The 19,764-nt window shown below is 49.3% G+C and overlaps 2 protein-coding genes across 2 annotated transcripts; one reads left to right on the top strand and one right to left on the bottom strand.

Moving 5' to 3' along the window:
- The first annotated feature begins 889 nt into the window (after positions 1-889).
- On the top strand, positions 890-8,254 carry PNPLA1 (patatin like domain 1, omega-hydroxyceramide transacylase). The gene is made up of 8 exons (XM_010724238.4): positions 890-1,426; positions 2,940-3,172; positions 4,386-4,451; positions 5,487-5,699; positions 6,225-6,285; positions 6,363-6,503; positions 6,658-6,757; positions 7,214-8,254. Exons 1-8 carry the CDS (start codon positions 1,225-1,227, stop codon positions 7,326-7,328), a joined length of 1,131 nt encoding a protein of 376 aa, XP_010722540.1. The 5' UTR covers positions 890-1,224; the 3' UTR covers positions 7,329-8,254.
- A 10-nt stretch (positions 8,255-8,264) lies between these two features.
- On the bottom strand, positions 8,265-12,570 carry LOC100542403 (omega-hydroxyceramide transacylase-like). The gene is made up of 5 exons (XM_085210424.1): positions 12,250-12,570; positions 12,069-12,134; positions 11,421-11,712; positions 10,762-10,984; positions 8,265-8,680 (listed from the first exon to the last, which is right to left on the bottom strand). The coding sequence occupies exons 1-5, from the start codon at positions 12,568-12,570 to the stop codon at positions 8,650-8,652; spliced, it is 933 nt and encodes a 310-aa protein (XP_085066550.1). The 3' UTR covers positions 8,265-8,649.
- Between the last annotated feature and the right edge of the window lie 7,194 nt (positions 12,571-19,764).

Below are 19,764 nucleotides of genomic sequence, written 5' to 3'. Positions count from 1 at the left end.
GACAAGGTTTCATCTCACGGGAGCGTGGCTCTTGGCCAAGGAGCATTCTGTCCATGGAGATGCTGGCAGCAGGCAAGGGCAGATGTTGCTTGCCTTCACCCATCCACTGAGGACCCCCCCTGTAATTCATTGTGTCCCTGCAGGTCTGAGCTGGCGGCTTTTGGGGTGCTGCCTCTGCCCTGCCAGGGTGGGTGTTCCCTGTCCTCACGTCCCTTGTCCTCTTGTCCATCCTGCCTGTGTCCCTTGGCTCTCCTGGTCCAGTCCTGGTTCAACAAGGGGTTCTTCTTTTCCATGCTGTGAGCCTTCTTGCACTCACCGCGCATCTCCCCATGTCACCATTTGCCTGCCTTCCTGCAGGTCTTGCAACATCCAAGATAAACTCTGCATGTTGTATGTATTCGGACAACAGAAGCAGCACAGTATTTAGTAATATTTAATCAATCCATTTAAAATGGCATTATTTATTCTCTGCGTGGGCAACAGCGTTAGGTTATGAAGGCTGAAATGACACTCAGAATGTGCTCCATCTATCCTGAGCTGTAATGAGCAGCCCAGAAGCAGCAGCACTGCGGGGCATTGGGATGCAGGGAGTGCAGAGCCCTGAAAAAAGCAGAGCCCAGGGGAGAGGAAAGCAGATCCGTCCCCTTGTGTTGCTTTTCCCCAAAGAATATCCAAAGCCTCCAATAGGGAACAATTGCCAGCACTATTTCCAAACCGAGCGGTGCTCTGCGCAACGCCCCGCATCCACCCCTTGTGTAACGCCCTCTGGCTTTAAGTGCCTTATACAAGCCTTTACTCACCCACTGCTGAGCTGTGCCTAAGCCAGGATTGAAGGTGAATCCTATTTAGGAAAACATCCTTGATGAAGGAAGCGTGAAGCAAAGGGGAAGAGTTGTGTGGCTGCACTGAAGATGGGGGCACAGCGGTGTGGGATCCATCTGCACCAGGTGCTGCACGGCCGTGGGATCGCTGCATGTGAAAGGGAATCCTCCATCCAGCCCTGAGCTGCCGAGCTGCTCGAGGATTACACGGACTGTTTAGATAAAGGGAGAACTGTTTTTAGCATAGGCAACAATTAAAATAGCTGGCGAACATCCACACCTCCGGCACTGCCATAAAAAAGGAGAAAATTCTGGATTCCACCACCATCAGGGATGCACTCAGAGATGAGAGCCTGAGCTCTGCCAGGTGAGGAAGGCACCGAGGTGGACGCTTGCCCTGGAGATGGCTGCGGAGGAGCTGCGTGCTCCAGGCACTCCTTTCTCACTCTCCTTTTCGGGCAGTGGGTTCCTCGCGCTGTATCAGGTTGGGGTGGTTCAGTCCCTCCTGGAGTTGGCCCCCGAACTGCTCAAATCTGCCTGCAAAGTGTATGGATCGTCTGCAGGATCGCTCATCGCCGCCGCCGTGGTGTGTGGCATCAGCCTGGGTAAGGAGATGGGAGAGAATGGGCTGGGGGGTGGCAATGGCTTTGTGCTGGTGGGGCAGTGGGATGTGTTACCAAAACAGTTCGTATCCCCGATAAGACACAAATGTGCAGGTGATGTCACTTCTGGTGCAATTTTGGGTGGTGTCCCCTGAATAAGGCAGTCATTGCTGTCTGAGCCTCATCTCAGATGGCCAGGTGATATCGTGTGGGCAAATCTGGACATACCTGTCTGTCCTACTGGCACATCCTGCAGAAGGAGAACCTCCCTCCCCCCTGCTTCCAGCTCTGGGGAGTGCTGAGAGGAGGTGCAAAGCACAATGAAGTGAGCAGGATGCACAGCCCTCGTCCCTATGGATCAGCACCTGCAGCTCTAAGGGGCTGTGAGCAGCAGCTGAGTGGGTGCTGCAGAAATAAACCCCTTTAGCAATAATGTGGAATCAATTCAGAGCAACTAATCTGCCTGAACAACTGCATTCTACTGCGGTGCAAACAAGTGAGCACAAGGCTTGGCTTTGAAGACTGACCCAAGTGATGCAGATGGAGGATTGTTTCGGGGTCAAAATACTGAAAGAGAAAGTAAGGAGGGAACGCCCAACACTTGGAACATCCATTGGATGCTGGAGCCATTCAGCTCTAGCAAAATAATTCAGAGCATTGGCAAATATATCCAGACAAAGCAACAGGTGATGTGCTGCCCTTTCTGCCCAGATGAGCTTGGCAAAAATCAGCGCTCAGTGCTTTCCCCTCTGATTCCTGGGGCTGTGGGAAGGGATGGAGATGGGACGTGGGATGGCTGCACTATTCCCAAAGCAGGGATGCTGCAGTGACCTCACGTGCACGCTTTGTCCCATCTCCAGCCCAGCAACGTCTGGACTCTCTGTGGCTCTTTTGGCCGAGGTCCCTGAATGAACCCACCAAGCATTAATCATCGCTCCACGTGGCCCGAACATCCGCTCAAACAGTGATAACCCCTCTTAATACCCGCGCTGCTCCGGTTGCCCTCAGGACACAGCCTGTCTGCCCCTACAAAAGCTGCTGTGGAGACTCCGGGAGCCCAGGGACCACGAGGGCTCTCTGTAGAATGAGGGAGATGGAAAAGCTTCCCAAGGCCACGCTATAACCGCCTGAGGATGGCTATTCCCCCACGCATCCTCTCTGTTTCTGCACACACTGTGACTCTGGGCTGTACTGATCCTCCGTTCCCCGTTATTTCAAGCCCATGATCCCCACTGGGGCCGGGCAGTTCTGCTCCTTTAATCCAGCTCCCAGGATGTGCAGACGCCCATAATGCCCATTAATGCTGCCAGGAGGTCAGTGGGTGCTCAGACGAGAGGGGACCTCAGCCCAGGGAAGTCCCTGCACCTTTGAAGACGTTATAGGGATTATATTCCCCATTAGAATGGCACCGTGTGCAGACCCACAAGAACTGTGAGAATGTTAACCAGACTGAAAATTCAACTCGTAGGGCAGCAGCAATGTTGACCATGTCTGTCTCTTTTTCCACCCCTGTTAGATGACCTGAAAGAAGTGTTCTATGCAAATGCAAGGGAAGCCCGGAAAACCCTGCTGGGCCCCCTGTCCCCCAAGTGCAGCTTGCTGGCCAACCTCAGGGCCGTGCTGCAGCGCAGGCTCCCAGAGGATTCCTACCAGGTGGCATCGGGGCGGCTGCACATCTCACTGACACGGGTGGTGGACGGCCAGAACGTCATGGTGTCTGAGTTCAGCTCGAACGAGGAGCTCATTCAGGTAAAGGGATCGTCCCTTGGTGTCCATAGGAAGACTTCTACCCACCCACTGGAGTGGAGGCACGGAAACATTGATGATGTTCTAAAGACGGGTGTAAGAAAGAAGGGGACAGACTGTCCAGCTGTATGGGACAAAGGGAAATGGCTTCAAACTAAAAGAGGGGAGATTTCAATTGGACATAAGGAAGGAGTTTTGTACAATAGGGGCAGTGAGGCAATGCACAGGTTGCCCAGAGAGGTGCTGATGTCCCAGCCCTGCAGACCCTCAAGGTCAGGGGAAGGGGCTCTGAGCACTGCAGGGAATGGGGCAGGATGGCATTTAAGGTCCCTTCCAACTCAAACCATTCTATGATTCTATAACCTTAACTGTGCCATTTCCTCCCCAAGATGGGAGGGAGTCAGGAAGGGCTCTTGGAGCTGTGGTCCCACCACCATCAGCTCCCCCAGGAGGAAGGGAGATGCTGTGAGATCCAGAGCAGGTTTGCTCTCAGGCTCAAGGAGCCAGTGTTGGTGTGTTGGCTGTCTGTGAGCAGCCATGGCCCTTTGCAAAGAGTGGTGGCAATGCTAACAAGTCTCTGTGTTCTAGGATAGGTCTCTCCTTTGCCAAATACTGTTGGCAGCAATTTTTCCTCATTCCCTTCAGCACTCCTCTGGGAGGAAAGGCCCAGGCAAAGTGGCCTTGCTATCAAACCCCAGATTGCTGATTAACCCCCAAATTGGTGGCAGGAATCCCTGCATCACAGAGCTTAGCCCATGAAGCTGCCCTGGCTGAACCCACAGCCCTGAGTGCTCATTCTCAGCTGATGAGATGGGTGAGAAATGGTTCTGTGCCCAGCAGTGTGGCTTTGCCTTTGTAAAATCCCCGCAGAATGAAAATGCATTGTGAGGATGTTTTGTTTTGTTTTGTTTTGTTTTAAATAACCTCCAAGTTTCACCTTTTAGCAGCAGCTGTGTTTTACAGTGATATATGGACGTCCAGCTCTGACAGTGCTGGCAGCCATACAACAAAAATGAAGTGCTGTTCCCCCCTACCCAGAGAAGCTTTGTTGAAACCGGATGTTTTTGCCCTTCTTGAAACCTTTCTTCTCGACACAGCCACACACACCAGGAGGGTCGGAGCTTGGCTCAGACATCTGCCATGCCTGAAGGTGTAGGCACCCCGCAGAGCAGCCTTGACAGCAACGCTGACTTCTGCCATCTTTCTCCTTCTCCAGGCTCTCCTCTGCAGCTGCTTCCTTCCTATCTACTGCGGGTTCATCCCTCCGTCCTACCGAGGTGTGGTGAGTGATACCCCAATAAAACGTACCCTTGGAGCAGCAGGTTCCTGAGCTTAATCCTTATGTCCCCAGGAGCAGGGAGGGATATAGGTGTCCAGACATCTTCTTTGGTTAATGGAGGATGATAAAGCCTTTTAGCACCTCTTCATCCCATTATAGCTGGGTGAACAGTCACCCGGAGAGCCCTCTGCTGCTTTGCTCATGGCAGAGCCTTCCCATGGCCATCTCCAAGCCGTCTCACCTGGGCAGGATCCGTCTGCAGCACAGGCGATGTCCTCATTCACTCAGGTGCAGGCTTGCATGACTGAAATACTAAAAGTTCGTGGGAGGATCCTCCCCCAGCCACGTGTGCATTGCCACTCTGCAAAGCGCTGCACTGAAGGCAACACGTGCAACCTGGCTCCTTGCTACATCCAAGCGAAGGAGGAGAGCAGCACCTTGTATTTTATATGCAGTCTGAGCAGGACATCATGATCCGTCGGTGCTTTTTGCAGGCAGGGCTTGTCCTGCCCTCAGGTGCCAGGTCAGCTCTCCGGCTGCACTCAGCCTGCAGCCCACAGGTCCCAAGGCTCAGCAACAGTGCTGCTCAAGGCTGCTGTGCACCATTATTTCACACACGTCTGCTGCAGTGCTTGCAACCTCGAATCCCACCAAGGTGGGTGGCACATTCAGCTTCCTTTCAGAATACAGTCGATGGTGTTTTCCTTGCCCACTGAGCGATTCTGTAGGTGGTTCTCCGATGAGGGCACCCTACTGATGGAGCTCACACCAAGAGCAAAGCAAGCCCCAATCTGAAACACAGGACTTGAAATCCATACAACGCTGCTCGAAACAATTTTACAAAGATCTTGTGAATGGAGCTAATTATATTTCAGTTTTAATAACCACTGTGTGTTACAGCACCGAGCTGAGACCGGGAGAAAGGCGAGGGGTGGGAAGCAAGGCTATGTGGGGCTGTTACAACCTTGCAGCTTATTGCTCACCTCCTGCTGATGCTTCCCATGCATAAACCCTATTTTGTCTGCATTTCCCTCTCAGCGTTACGTTGATGGGGGATTCACAGGCCTGCAGCCCGTCTCCAGCCTGGAGGAAGCTGTGATCACTGTGTCCCCATTCACGGGAGAGCTCGACATCTGCCCACGGGACTGCCCTGCCATCTTCTACTGCTTCCAGATCTTCAATGGCAGCATTCAGATTTCGGTGGAAAACCTGTGCAGGATTAGCTATGCTCTGTTTCCACCCAGCACCATGGTAAGCCAGCCAGGCCCTCTTCCATTTGCTTTGATAATATGTTGGTATGAGCTGCCCAGGGAGGTGAGGGGGTCACCATCTCTGGAAGGGCTCAAAACCAATGTGGCACTGAGGGATGTGCTCAGTGGGCACGGGGGGGTGAGGTTGGACTTGGGGATCTTAGAGGCTTTTTCCAGCCTTAATGATTCTATTTTAGTCTATTCTAAATTAGGGCTGGATCTGCCTTCCCCAGTGTTAGGGCTCATACTGACCTCCACCATTAATCCACCAGGTTTTAAGGGCAGGGCTCAGACTCTGGGGCTGCCCCCACTCTAATTTTTTGGTGGGTGGGTGGCCGATCTGGAACAGAACTCATCCTGCTTGAATACCCACAAAGGATCAGTGCTTCTGTAGCTGGAAACCATCAGATGTTGACGGTGCTCCCTGACCGTCCATCCCAACCCACGCATCCAAACAGCCTTGGGCAGATCCTCCTCTCCCTTGCACGGAGAGCTCTGAGGTGACCTCTGGTGTTTCTTTTTGCAGGTCCTGAACGACATTTTTTCCCAAGGGTACCAGGACACTGCCCTTTTCCTCTGCAGGAACAGTAAGTGTTACCCCAAGACCCAAAGGGCAGCCTAAAAACACGACCCAACGTGTGGCCAACCTTTCTGTATCTCACAGATGCCTTTGGTGTGAACTACTTCGATGGCAATTTCCGCTTTGCCAGCATGTGTGGGAAGAACGACTTCCCACAGCCCAACAGGATGCTGAACAGTCTGGGCAAGAGTATCCCACAGTACCTGGCACCGCGCTTCCTCCCAGGTAGAGGACTTGGGGCACTCACTGTGGGATTTAGGGTGGCTGAAGCTACTGAGGGCTACAGCAGGAGCAGCTGGACAGGAGGAAGCGTTGCATTTATTGGGTTATTTCTAATGATGGGTCTTTATTTACTCTTGTGTTGTCCTCCCGGGAGCAGACCTGGCTCGGTGGAAGAAGCAGCAGATATTTAAACTGCAGGATCCGCTGTCAAAGGTCCTCCTGCAGCCATACAAGCTGCCGGCGTTTGTCTGGAAGGGGTAAGGACATCTTGATAAAGGCACCAAAGCTGAGAGTGATGCATAATCCACTTGTTGTGCTTTCTGTGAGAGGCTGAAGGGATACAGTGTGAGGCTGGCAATGGGCTGACTGGCATCCCACAGGCAGCAGTGGGGCGTGCAGCAGGCTGCAGCATCCTTCAGGCAGCAACTCCGTGGGAAACACCCAGAGCAGCCTCTGGGGCAGAGCAGGTTGCTGTGAGTCCCTGTTGTACTGTGAACCAGGAAAAGGTGATGCACACCTACTGCCTTTGCAAGATAAGCTTAGCAGCAACCTCTTCCATTGCAGACCTGAAGACAAGCTCTTAGAGAACTAGTGAAACTAGCACAGGATCACTTGAATCTGGAAAGGAGCATTACAGTGTACATTTGCTGTTAACACTCTCCCTCTTTTGCTGCAGTTACCATACCATAAACCTGCTTACTTTGCATTTGCAGGCTGGAGCAGCTGTGGGGGCTGCTGGAAGACATCAGCTCCATGGCAAAACGGTTCCAGAAGCTCCTCCGAACAGTGGTGCCTGGTTTGCCTAAGAGAGCTGGGGCCAGGAGGTGAGATATGGAGCAGAGGGGAGGCAGAGTACAGAGCTGGGAAACCCTGAGAGCTTTCACCCATCAGTCACTGATACTGAGCTTGGCTAAAAATTCCACATCTGTGACACTCCACCTTTAAAGAGCCTTTTTTTTTTCCCCCTGGAATGTTTTGCTACTTATTCAGTAACATCTGCAAGAAGCTACAAACCAGCCTAGTGCCACCTCCCTACAGCAATGTATTCCAGAGCAATTACATGCTGGCCTCTGTCCTAGTGGAACACGAGGAATCTCCACCAAGTGATGTTTTGGCACTAAACTCTCAGCAGTCAAGGCACTTACCCTTCTAGACAGAGTTCTCAGCCTGCCTAAAGCTTGCTCCACATTACCTTGCACTCAACTAGCAACAGGACTTGCAGAGAATGATCTTATTCCATAGGCAGCTATCCCTATGCAAGTCCAAACATCCCTGGGGTTTCTGATTCCCTGACTCAATGACCCACCTGCTTGTTCCCTTGGGTAACCATCCCAGGTGGGCCCTGGGATGCTCCAACACCACACAGTTTTGCCATCCCAGGAAGCAGTGGACAACAATGGAGATCATTGCACACGGTTGCATGAATGATGTCCTCATGGAGTTATTCAGGGGTGGTTTTTCACTTGGAGAAATGGGCTGATTTTGTTTTTAGCGCTACTGCAGCAATCTCCCCAGCCAGGCCTGACCTGCTTTAACATGATGGCCAAGGAAAAGCACTGCATCTGCAGCCAAGCTGCAGTCTGTGCAGGAGGGATCGGGCATCTTGCATGCACATACAGCCCAACCACTGTTTTCCCTAGCCACTCACAGCAATCACACTTGCTGATTACAAGAATCATCCCTCCTCCAGCTCCAAGCCTGCAGAAACATGCTAAGATGTAATTATTTCATGACTCAGCACATGTATCAGCTGCCTTATACTTTATTAAGCCCTCATCTTTTCAAACAAGTACACCTGCACAAGCTTAGGGTAAATGGCACAAAGGAGAAAATGGATAAAGTCTGGCATTTCTTTGAATCATCTCATGGAGCTTTTTACAACCTGGGAAGGCAAGCTGGAAAACTCAGCTGCACCCAACCCAAACCACCTGCAGTAGATTCTGTACTTCTCCTGAAATAGCTCCATTAAAGCTGGGTGATGGGATTCATATGTGGCTTCTGGGCGTACAAGGAGGGTTGTGGCTCTGCCTGTGCTGGTCATGCTCTGTCAGTGTGCTCTTCAGTGCATCTCAGTGGCTGTTTGCAGGCTGTGCTGTAAGTTTTCTTTTTTTCTTTAAAACATGAACTGGGGCCAAAGGCAGCAGCTGTGTCAAAAATGTTCTTCTGTAGCTGGCAAGGCCCTAAAGGCAGTAGAATCACATCGGTCAATCTGATAGACTCTGCTGATCCTTGTGTAACAAACTGGGTTCAAGCACCCAATCAGGACTCTTTCTTCATTATTGTTATCTACAGCGTAATAAAATAAACAGGCTTTGAAATCCTTAAAATAATGCTCCCATGCTAATGCCTTGCTGCTTGGCCCAGTCTGCACTGAACCCTGCAGAGCCATGAAGCTCAAAGAGGCTGAGATGGAGGGTTGGACACAGCCCAAGCAGTAGGTGCTTGCTCTGAAGCTACATCCCTCCAATGGATCAGGCCCCACACTCTCCCTTCCCATGCAACCAAGCCAAAACAAAACAAACTTATTCTATCCTGTTTGTCTCTGGCTTTTTGATGCAGGTATTTTATCTGGAACTGATTCTGTTTATAGGCTAGATACTAATGACTTGCAAAATGTCTTGGTGGGCAGATGGATAAAGAAGTAATGTTTGTGATTAGTTCACTAGTGCCACCTGAGCCTTGCTCCTGTGCAAGCCCTAACAATGCAACGTTCCTTTTGGAGATGTTCTTGCTTAATAAGAAAATGTGTGAGAGTTGTGTGTGGGTTTATACTCTTGCTTGTTTAGTACCATCAGTGACGGTACATCACTGTGCAGATAAACTGTAAAGTAGCCTTTTCTTGACCTAGATCAGGACTTTTCCTTCCCAGACATGAAAAAAATCTGAGCTGCTTCTCCTCTAAAGACTGAGAGCTCTGCTTAACCTCTCGGTTGCTCTCTTGGCCTAACAAATAAGTCTTGATTCCTTCCACAGGTGATCTTAGAATCACAGAATCATAGAATCTTTTGAGTTGGAAGGGACCCTTAAAGTCCATCTCAGGTTAGTGAAAAACATTACAGCCCAGCTCCTGCCTTGGAAAAAGCTCATTTTCATTTCTTCCCTCCGAACAAGAGACCAAGTGATTCCTGATTGCCCACATCCTGCCAAACCTCCAGAGAATCCTGGTTCCTACTCTGCTGTTTTCAAAGGCTACATGTAGTTCAGATTGATGAGGCCTTTAAACAAGCAAATATGAATTATTCTGCATTTCCACAGTAGGTCTCTTCCCATTGGTAGAACCGTCAGTGCTTCACAATGGTTTGAATGGAAATGTCTTGAGTTCTTTCATTTTGAGAATTCCAAAATTTTGGTTTTAGATCTGAAATAGTAAGGATCTTGTTCTTTTCCCTTAAAACTTAGGATTTGGTGTGGTCCTCCTAGATGCACAAGAACCACATTTGGGTCTTTTTTCATCTTCAATGTATGTGGCAGCATTTTAAATCACAACCACGGTGGAAAAGCTGTGCAGTTTTCCATAAGTGACATGTTTTGAATTGTTGAAAAACTCAGAAAAACAAAAGAACCAGTAAAAGGAAAAGCAACACTGCAGTCCAGCACATACTTTATCATACTCTGCTAGTAACAAAAAGCCAAACTGGAATCTGAAATGCTGACAGCTCTCCAGTTTTCAGCATTATTTTGCACAGGAAAAGAAAGAAAGCTAGAAGGTTGGGATTTAAGCCTACCTTATTTTACTTAAAGCTGAGTCAGCCAGAGGTTTATCTGCAGCTCTAACTTGCTTCTCTTGCACTTAAGCATTCACGTGTGGCTGCATACTGGAATTACTAAGTAGAAATTTTGGTTTGACTGGCACAGCAAAGCCAGCCTCAGAGATTGAGACACACTGCTCCTTCCCTCACCCTTAAGGAAACAATGCGTGGGCAGAGCCTGTCATTACCTTGCAACATAAGTCATTCCTGATAAGAGCTGTGTTTCTAAAGGGTGTCTCTGATGTGGCTTCATCTGTGAGGAAATGATAATGTGGGTAGCTGGGAGTTCAGGTGATATTTATCAGAAATCTGCTAGGAAGAGGCAGGGGAAATGTGTTCCTGCCATCAAACATCATAAATAGTAAGCTCAGCTGGTTCAAGAGGGGAATCCTTCTCTTTCCTGATATTTTCACCTACTGGTGCCTTTAAAAACCCTGACAGCCTATGAGCACTGGGCAAGGGTCACACAGTTAATGAAAACTGATGGGATGAAAAACACGTTGGCTCTGTACCTTTCTGAGGGTTGCAGGAGGTGGAGCATATCTTCTTCCTCCAGTTCATCTGCTGAACAAATGCCTGCTGTGCTCTCCTTGGTGATGTCCTGAGTGTCTGTTGCTCTGGAGCAAGGTACTCCTGTTCCTGGCTTCCTGTGCAGGGTCCCTTCACCTTTCTGACACAATTCCTTGTGCAACGAAAGTGTAAAGTTCTCAGGAAGGTATTTTATACCAAATGCATCTGGGGGAAGAGAAGACAGTTCTCACAGTCTGTGGATCAACTACCAGCTTCCTGGCAATGTAAGGCATGAGCAGGATGAATTGGAAAATAAAGGCACTGAGGACCACAGTTTACAGCTCATCCTAATTGGGTTTTTAGGGTCAGGGGCTGCCAAACATCATAGCTTTGTGGATAAAGCATCAAACATTATACAAGGCACCAAGCCTATACTGTTGTCCATGTCATTGAGACATGCATTCCCTGGAAAGCTCTGACATTCCCAGCAATCCCTTCCTTTAGAGGGCAAGGGATGAACAGGGAGCTCCAGTGCTGGCCGTGGAGAAAACAGGAATGAGAATTACCCGACCTACCTGCTCCTCGTTCCCAACTACTTACTCAATCTGTGTAAAAAGGAGACTGCATCCTTGTAGCCATCGTGATAAAACTGTTCACAAACCTGCAGGAGGGAGATGGCAGTCAGGACAGGTGGGCCAGCTGTAGGGGCCTCGTGGCTCCGGGTACCTGAGGAAGCAGCTCACTTTTGCTGAAGGACACTGGAAAAGATACTGCATGCGATACAAGTTTTGTTCTGATATATGTAAAATCCAATCAACTATTTGGAAAATGAAGAAGGGAACTGGGCAGTCTCTGGGACAGATGTCAAATTCACCAGCTAAAGCAGACACAGTGATGGTGGTCTGGAACACGAAGTTGGTCTTCCACATGCCGAATTCCCCATCAATATAACGCTAGAAGAGAAAAGAAGGAACCCTCAGCCTTCCTCTTCTCAGAGTGAGCTGTGTCATATGCATGCATATGGAATTTCTTCCCAACTCAGTCCCAAACGGGCCTGAAGGGTTGGGGCTGGGGAAATCTTTCAGGGAGCAGCCCTGAGCACCGCCCCATGTAGTCAAGGTCTACACCCACCAACTCCTCCCTCCCCACCCTCCCCTTGTGGCTGTGGGGCACCTAGGTTCAGTTCCTCCCTCTGCAGACGCTGTATGCCACACAGCACAAGCAACTTGGGGTACAAAAACACCTAGTGCCACTGAGATGGCCCCTTACCCTGAGCCACGACATGCTCTCCTGACTCAGGAATACTCACCACCCCGTGGTACAGAGGAGGGATAAAGCCAAAACACAGAGGGATGAAGCAGCTGCATAACACGGCCTATGGGAAAGACAGCAAGTGACCTGGAAGGCAAAGTTGCAAAAATCTCTTGCCTTTGTGAGTGCTGACTCATCTGTGGCTGCTGAGATGCGACCCACACCTGGAAGGCTCTCACCTGAATGATGTCCTCCTTTGAAGTAAACTCTGAAACCACCACGCAATTCCAGTCACGCAGGCGGGTGAGGATGATGTGCAGCTTCCCAGATGCCAGCTGGTGGGCATTGGCAGGCAGAAATTTACTTAAGGCATCCTTTACAACAAGCAGGACTTTCCCCCGAGCTGTAAGGAGCGTGCTGAAAAAGAGTTTCCCAGCACTGTAGAGGTAATGCTGCATCTCACCTAAAGCCAAAGCAAAGCAATTATTAGTTATGTACTTTCTTAGCTGCATTTCTGTCTGGTAGAGGGATGTTTTAGCAGGCTGGTAAAGAGCCACCATTTTCAGCAGGGCTGAAGCTCTCAAGGGCAGATCTAGATTCTCAATGACTGTATTCAATATTTTATTTCCTACATGCTTTAGGAATCTATAAAAAACCCAAAATGTCTCCTTAGGCACTTCTGTTTCTTATATTAGGTAGAGATACCATTAATTTAAATTGATAAGACATGGAGACTTATTCCATAACTATACCTGTGCAGTTAATTTATCCACATTTTCCACTCTTAGAGAAGTCAACAAAATAAAATTCAAAATAAAATTCCACTGATTAAGAACAGCAGTTTAAAAAGATCTTTTGCAGCTCTGGCACACCTGGATGCTTGATCTTTCCATACACAGAACACCCTTACCTATATCACACTCACATGCTGCAAATGCAGCCACAATCGATCCTGAAGATATCCCGTAGATCTTGGATGCAGATTTCAATATCTCAGGTGACAAGTCCTGCAAAGCCTTTACCACTCCAGCTTCATATACCTGCAGGAAACTGCAGCCTCTGAACATTAAAGAGAAAGATCTCTCATCTCCCTTTATCTTCATAACTTCTGCAAAAAACCAAGAGCTCAAGGCACAAGAAAGCAGCTGCACAGGACAGGTTTGGAGGTCTCGTCTAAAGCAAGCCAACACTTAGCTGTTCCCAATCTGCTCCTGTTTCTGGCCTCTCTCACTGCATTTTATCTCTCTGACACAGATCTCAAACCCAAATGTCCAATGAAAAGAAAGCAATGGCAAGAGCATGTGATGTGTGATCTCTTTTAATACCTAAGGGTACTCATGAAAACAAATGGACTGACTGCAATACATTCCTAAGGTGTGCACTTAGCTGCTGGGTGAAAGCCCCAGGCTGTGTGGAGGGCTGCATGTCTCACTGATGTTGGGGGAGCAGCCTGTATTACAACAGAGTAAAGTTGCTTCCCTGAGCTGATGAACAACATGAGCACCATTTGTTTCCAGACTATTGGTAGGTAAGAAGCAGCAATATTCCATGGTACACAAGTGTCTTGCAAGATGCTGTTTAAAACTGGTTTGTCTCATTTGTCAGAGGTTACCAAACCCTGACGTAGGGAGTGGAGAACATGCAGAAGGTATTTGGACTATTAAAAAATCAAAATCCAAGTTGTTCACTCGGTTTCACAATTTCAGGGTTTTGAGTTTGCTCACAAAACTGGGTGAGTTTTGGGGTCTGGAAGGAACCCTGATCTACACAAAGGGGCTGCAAAGTACTCTCACGTCAGCATGGCAGCTGTGCTGGACATGTGGTGCTAAAGGCTGCTGTCTCCACTAAACCCTGAACACTTGTCTGAGCACCACTGACACTGCTAATCCAGCCCCAAGCTTACATGGGAGCAGCATCACCGACCAGCTCCACCCAGCAGCCAAGCCACTAAGCTCCTTGCACACACCTTGCATGAGCTTCACAGATCACATCGTTGAGCTGCAAAGAGGAAAGAGCAAAGAAAAATGGGAAACTTGGGATGATAGGAATACATATATTCCTGGAATAGTCAAGAGAACTGATACAATGGAAATAATTTTCCATCTACCCTTAAGTGTTGCCCTACAAGTTAACTGCAATAAGAAGAGTCTATTCCAGATGCTGCTGTTTACTAGATAGAAAAGGGATTTAGAGTTTGAAATCCATTGGTCAGCCACATGAAGAAAGCTCCTGAGATTAAGAAAAGTGATTGCAACTCTAGGACAAAGGGGAAAAATAACTCTTGTTTTGCAGAAGCAACAATATTGCTATTGCTTCAAGCACAGGGTTCAGCCCTATTACTGCACTACTTTCCATACACAGCTAGACAACTGTGCTGCACCAATCACAAACCTTTTGTGCACGGATCAGGCTACCCAGGCCATGTTTTGCTCAATTGCATTTCTGCATTACTGAGGAAGTTTGTAAATCCATTTGTTTCAGCTTCTCATCCAGTCTTGTAGAAAGAAGTAAATAATGCTTAGAGTTGAAAAGTAGGGATGGTGGTCTGTGCCTGCCTGCGTGGGGGAAAGGCAGTTTCTCCCACTGTGGTGATATGTGCCATGCTCACCTCATGCACCTTGTCTGCCTCTCAGTCAGCTCATTTCATCAGCACAAAACAACCTTTCACAGATCCTTTGCAGCTCATTGTCTGGACATGCTTCAGGTCCTCTGTGTCTTTCTTGTAGTGAGGAGCCCAAAGTGAATGCACTATGTGTGGCCTCACCAAGGATGAGTACAGAGGGATGATCACCTCCTGCTGCTGCTGGGTGTACTTCTGCTGATACAACCAGGATGCCTTGGCTTTCTTGGCTGCCTGGGCACACTGCTGGCTCACATTCAGCCAGAAGAAAGGAAAAAAGAGATTCATAACCCACCCTAGAACCTCGTCTCACAAATTGCAATTCCTGTGATTTCAGCAGCTCCCAGAAGGTGCCATGTCACACTATTTTTTTTTTCTTATAACAGGAACACGACGCACAAAATCACAGCCTATGCTATATTTAGCATCAGCCACAGAAACCCTTGCCCTGCTCATGTGACAAGCATTCATCCAGGCACGTGGCATGATGTCACCATGTATGACGTCACCAGCTGGGCCAGGTGAACCGTACTGAAAGCCACAGCCTTTCCATGTGTCCCACAGCTGTGGGCAAAGGGCACAATGCACACAGGCAAACAGACTTCTGTTGTGACAAGGTCTCCTGTGTGCAGCGCTTTCATCTTACTGAGGCACACGGCGTTGTTTTACGACTAAAGAAGTCAAAAACGCGGACACTGCAGCTCCCCGTGATTCAGGTGACCAAGACCTGGCCTCTCACTGTGGCCCGCAGCCCTGAGGGCACCTCAGAGCCAGGCCAAAGGGATGAGGACCCCAGTATGGCCAAGACCCGCAGCGTATGAGCCGGCAGCGCAACCGGACCAAGGAGGAAAGCCGCCGCTCGGCGCCGCGGGTGGGATGGGACCAGCACAGACTAGGCCGCACCCCAGGCCCAGGCGGACCGGAAGCCGCCATTTTCTCGCGCCCCGCCTCGTGATGACGTCAATCGAGCGCCATCCCGCTCTTTCCGTTTTCCCGCCTTCCTCTCTGCCCGATATGCGCATGCGTAGAGATGGCTTTTCTTCGTACACGCCACGTTTGAAAAGGGCAAAAGTGAGGGCACGTGGCCACGCCCACCTCCGGAGGCTATAAAAGGGCCGGGCGGGAAGTGCGCGCTCAGTGGGCTGCGCGGCGTGGTGGGGGGGGGTTTGGTTGTGTTGCTTTTGCGCTTTGTGTTACGCTTTAAATGTAGCACCTCCGCGACTTTGTGCCTATACGTGTTGCAGGTGAATCAGAATCAGGCGTTCTGATGTGGAAACAGGGGAAATAAAACGCCCTGCTGCAGTTTGGGGTGGTCAGTTTGGTCTTGGTGCTCCCAGGTGCGCTGAGGGGCTGCAGGGCCTGGGGGGGAAAGGGCCCTCAGTGCATGGCTGCTTTCTGTGTGTGGTGGTGGTGGTTTTCCATGAAGGCAGAGCAGGCTTGAAGGCCTGAATCAGATTTTCAGGGTTATTCCTATGGGAAGAAAATCCAGGTTGCTGGAGGTCGGGAGGCAGTGTCCTCTCTGTGGCAGCCAAGGGGCTTGAGATGGGGTTTGGGTGTGTGGGGAAGCTGGGCTTTCAAAAGAAAGCTCGCCTGGCAGAAGGGGCTGATAAACATCAGTCAGTAGGCCCATGTGTCTCAGGGCTCCCCCAAACACTTGGCAGCAATTGCGGTGTTATGGCATAACAGCTGTGAGGAGAGGCACCAGCTGCTTTGCACTGGGAGGGGATGGAAACAGTAGGGAGAACTCAAAATATTTTAGCAATAGGGTCTTCAGAAACCTAAATAATAAAAACCGATCATTTTGCCTGTTCCAGGCTGCTCTGTGTCTTGTAGCACGGTGCCTTAAAGTAGCAGCACAGGAAGGACAGCAGCCCTGCTGATGTTCGTGGGCGTTTGGTGCTTTCCTATTTCAGTTTTGGCTCTCCAGCCAAAGCTGCTCACTCACAGTGACTGCCTGGGAAGAAGCAAGACTAAAGCAATTACATAATAGGGAAGCCTAAGATCAGCTTTCCAGTCTTTAAATGATTTGCACTTAAATATGGCACTGAGCTCAGAGCAAGCAGATGGTTTGACCTTCCTCCTGCCTTGCTTTTCGGAGTGGGTTGGGCTGTGAGGAGCTGAGTGTTTGTCTGGGAGCGGAGCAGGGTGGCAGTGCCATCTGGCTCGTGGCTCTGGCTGCACTGAATTGCACTGATCCCCATCTTTTGGGATGAAGCCGGCATCGATATGAGCAGCACCTGTGCTTCAGAGCCCAACCAATGAAGCGTGGCTCTTGGGAGGAGGAAGGCTTGCATGGTACAATTACACAGACCAGAATTAAACTACGTCTGAAGGAACACTGTGGCTGTGACAAATAACTGGAGGAGACCAAATAGTTTGTTACTTTTACATCTGTGGCATTTAAAAGCCAATGGGTTGTGCCGTGTCATATATTGCGTCATTGTGCCAAAGTCAAGCAATTGATGGGACCAGTAACAGTCTATGAGAACATTAAATGTCTCGGGAAGATGAAAGGAGCCCTGGGGAGCTGTTGGCATCTGTCACTGACACATTTGGGAAGGAGGAGAATACAAATTGCTCTGCTGAGTTTGCCTCAGAGTGGCTTTCATAGCCAGCGTGTGTGGATGAATGTTGTGCTCTCTAATGGGGATGGCTAATTTTGAGTCACAGCCCTTTCTGTGCCTCAGTTTCCTTTGTTGTAAAGCAGGGGCAGTGCAGGCTGCAGGCATGGGAGGAGCTGCGGATTCAGACTTACACTGGGTTGGTGCAGGAAAGCATTTTCTCTGACCAAGAAAATGACTTGTGGATCAGATGGTGGGGCGGTGGGGTTTTGGGTGGGTGGAAGGGGGTGTGCTTAGTGTGAGCAGCAGGGCAGCAGGCCCCTGCTTCTCTCCATAGTCTGTCTCGATTCCTGGATGAGTCACGTCCCTTCTGTTCATAAATGCTGCCAATGGGAGAGATAAGGGTTTGAAGTGGAAATATGGCCCTGCTGGTGTGGCCCATCCTGGCACAAATGGTGGATTAGAGCCAATGTTTCCCCGCTCCTTCTGGACAAAGAAGTGTTTTGTCTTCAGCAAGCAGGAACCTGCAGAGCCCAAGCTGCTTACTGCATCCTTGTTTCTCAGGTTAAACCAAATATTAGAGCCCCGTGGAGGCAATACCCAAAATAAGGTCACAAATAGGGGAGGAAGGGGTGAACCCCACAGCGTGCCAGCCAGCGAGCCTAGAAAGCTGTAGGTGTTCCAAGAGGCTCCTGGGATGTGTCAAGGATAACTTCCTGAGCCAAGTGATAGGCAGCCCTGCCAGGGGCAATGCAATGCTGGGCCTGTTTCTCACCAACACGAATGAGCTGTAGATGTGCCTGTTTGCTGCGGGGGAGTTGGAGTAGATAACCTTTAAGGGTCCCTTCCAACTCAAAAGATTCTGGGCTAGGCTGGACGGAGAGAATAAGAGTTTGTCCCAGCCAGGGCCAGCAGTGCAAGGGGGAATTAATCTTCTGGCTTGGGGCTTTAAAAAGTGATCATTTGTGGGATAAAATAGGGTTGAACCCAGTGCAGGCTGTTGCAGGGGATCTAGTCTCTCTTTTTTAGGAGAGATGTTGGTTCTTGAAGCCTCATGCTCAGGAAGTGTTGACAGATGTGGGTTAGGGACAGAGCCAGGCTCAGATCTCTGCCCTGCAAACAAGCCAGCGTGGGTTTGCAGGAGCTGCAAGTTCTGCTCTAGGCATGGATTTCTGCAGACCTTCACAAGAGGGCAGAAAACAGCTGCAGAAATGCATGCGGCTCTGGGAGACTGACGGTGACTTTGATAGGAAACTCTTGGGAACTTTTTGGCCTGCTTTGAGGTGCAGTATGGATTTGCTAGGAGAGCTGGTGTAAGTATGCAGCAGAGAGCAAAAACGAGCAGCAGTCCTGTGGGTATCCCAGTATGGAACGTTGTGTGTTTTGTAGGAGCAGAGGAACTGCTGCACTCATTTTTCTGTTTCTTGGGGAGGACACTGGGATCCATCCTCACACATGAGTGGGGATTTATTCTAGATGTAAGTTGAGGAGGGAGGAGAAGGAGAAATGAAGCTGTGGAAGGAGATGGAAGGGCGTTTGATTGAGATTGTGGGATGTTGGAGAAGGAGTGGGTGCATCAACTGGGCTTGGGGTCAGCATCATCTGTGCTGCAGCAGGAGGGCTTGTGCAAAGATGGGTTTTGTAGCTTGGGTTGGCCCAGGAGAAAAAAGGATAGCGTGCACGGGGTGGTTTTGATTCCTTGTATGGTATTAAAACTCAGAAGTCTCCATGCAGTCAATGTTCTCTTGGTGTAACCAGCAGGTTCTGTGTTGTAGGGCTGTTCAGGGCCAGGTGGGAGCTACATATCCTGCAAGGCAAAGCCTGCTCTTGGAAGCCCTACTTATGAGATGGGGTTTTCCTGGATGTCCTGGCAGCCAGGCTGACTCCCAGGGGGATGCAAAGCCAGAGCTGGGGCTGATGGCAGCTGGGCCTCCAATTTTCCCTTCCAGTTTTCTAGTCTGGAAGTGGGACACGCTCATGTGCTTCTGTTTTAGCAAACCAGTGCCAGAGCATTTACAATAATATTCAGACTAGTTTCACTTTTCAGCTTTCTTTTTTTTTTTTATAAAGGAACTAAAAATAAATCTTTAGTTGTAAAGCAAAATAAAAACAGTGCCATCTTTCATTCCAGTTATTATACAGTAGCTGGCATTCTTTAGACAAAGCTTAAAATAACCATGAACATACCAGTGAAAATAAATGGGTGAGTCATGTTTGTTAATGCAGGATTAGAAGCATTGCTCTTGGCTCTCTGTAACATCGCGTGCTCTCAAGCAGACGTGAGGTTTTGCTGGAAGTGAAGAATTTGGGATCCATCCATTCCAGGTCCTCCTGAGCAGAACCTGTGTGAAATTAGTGAGTTTTCTTGCTGTATTTATTTGTGCAGTCTCTATTTCTATGGCATTGTGGTGTCCTGAGCATTGCTGTCTGTAGTAATGAGGCTTGTGCCTCGCTCTTTGGATGTGATTTTGAGGGTTAAATAGGGAAACTCACTCAAATATACTTGTTTCTTCTCCGAGTTCATGAGCATTTCTAGGTAGAAGGAACCAAAAGCGTTGCTGTGTTATGATCTT

Source organism: Meleagris gallopavo, chromosome 28 (genome assembly GCF_905368555.1).
Source record: "Meleagris gallopavo chromosome 28, MGAL_WU_HG_1.1, whole genome shotgun sequence".
In the NCBI taxonomy this organism is placed as follows: domain Eukaryota; kingdom Metazoa; phylum Chordata; class Aves; order Galliformes; family Phasianidae; genus Meleagris; species Meleagris gallopavo.
This window is presented reverse-complemented; position numbering and strand designations above follow the sequence as displayed.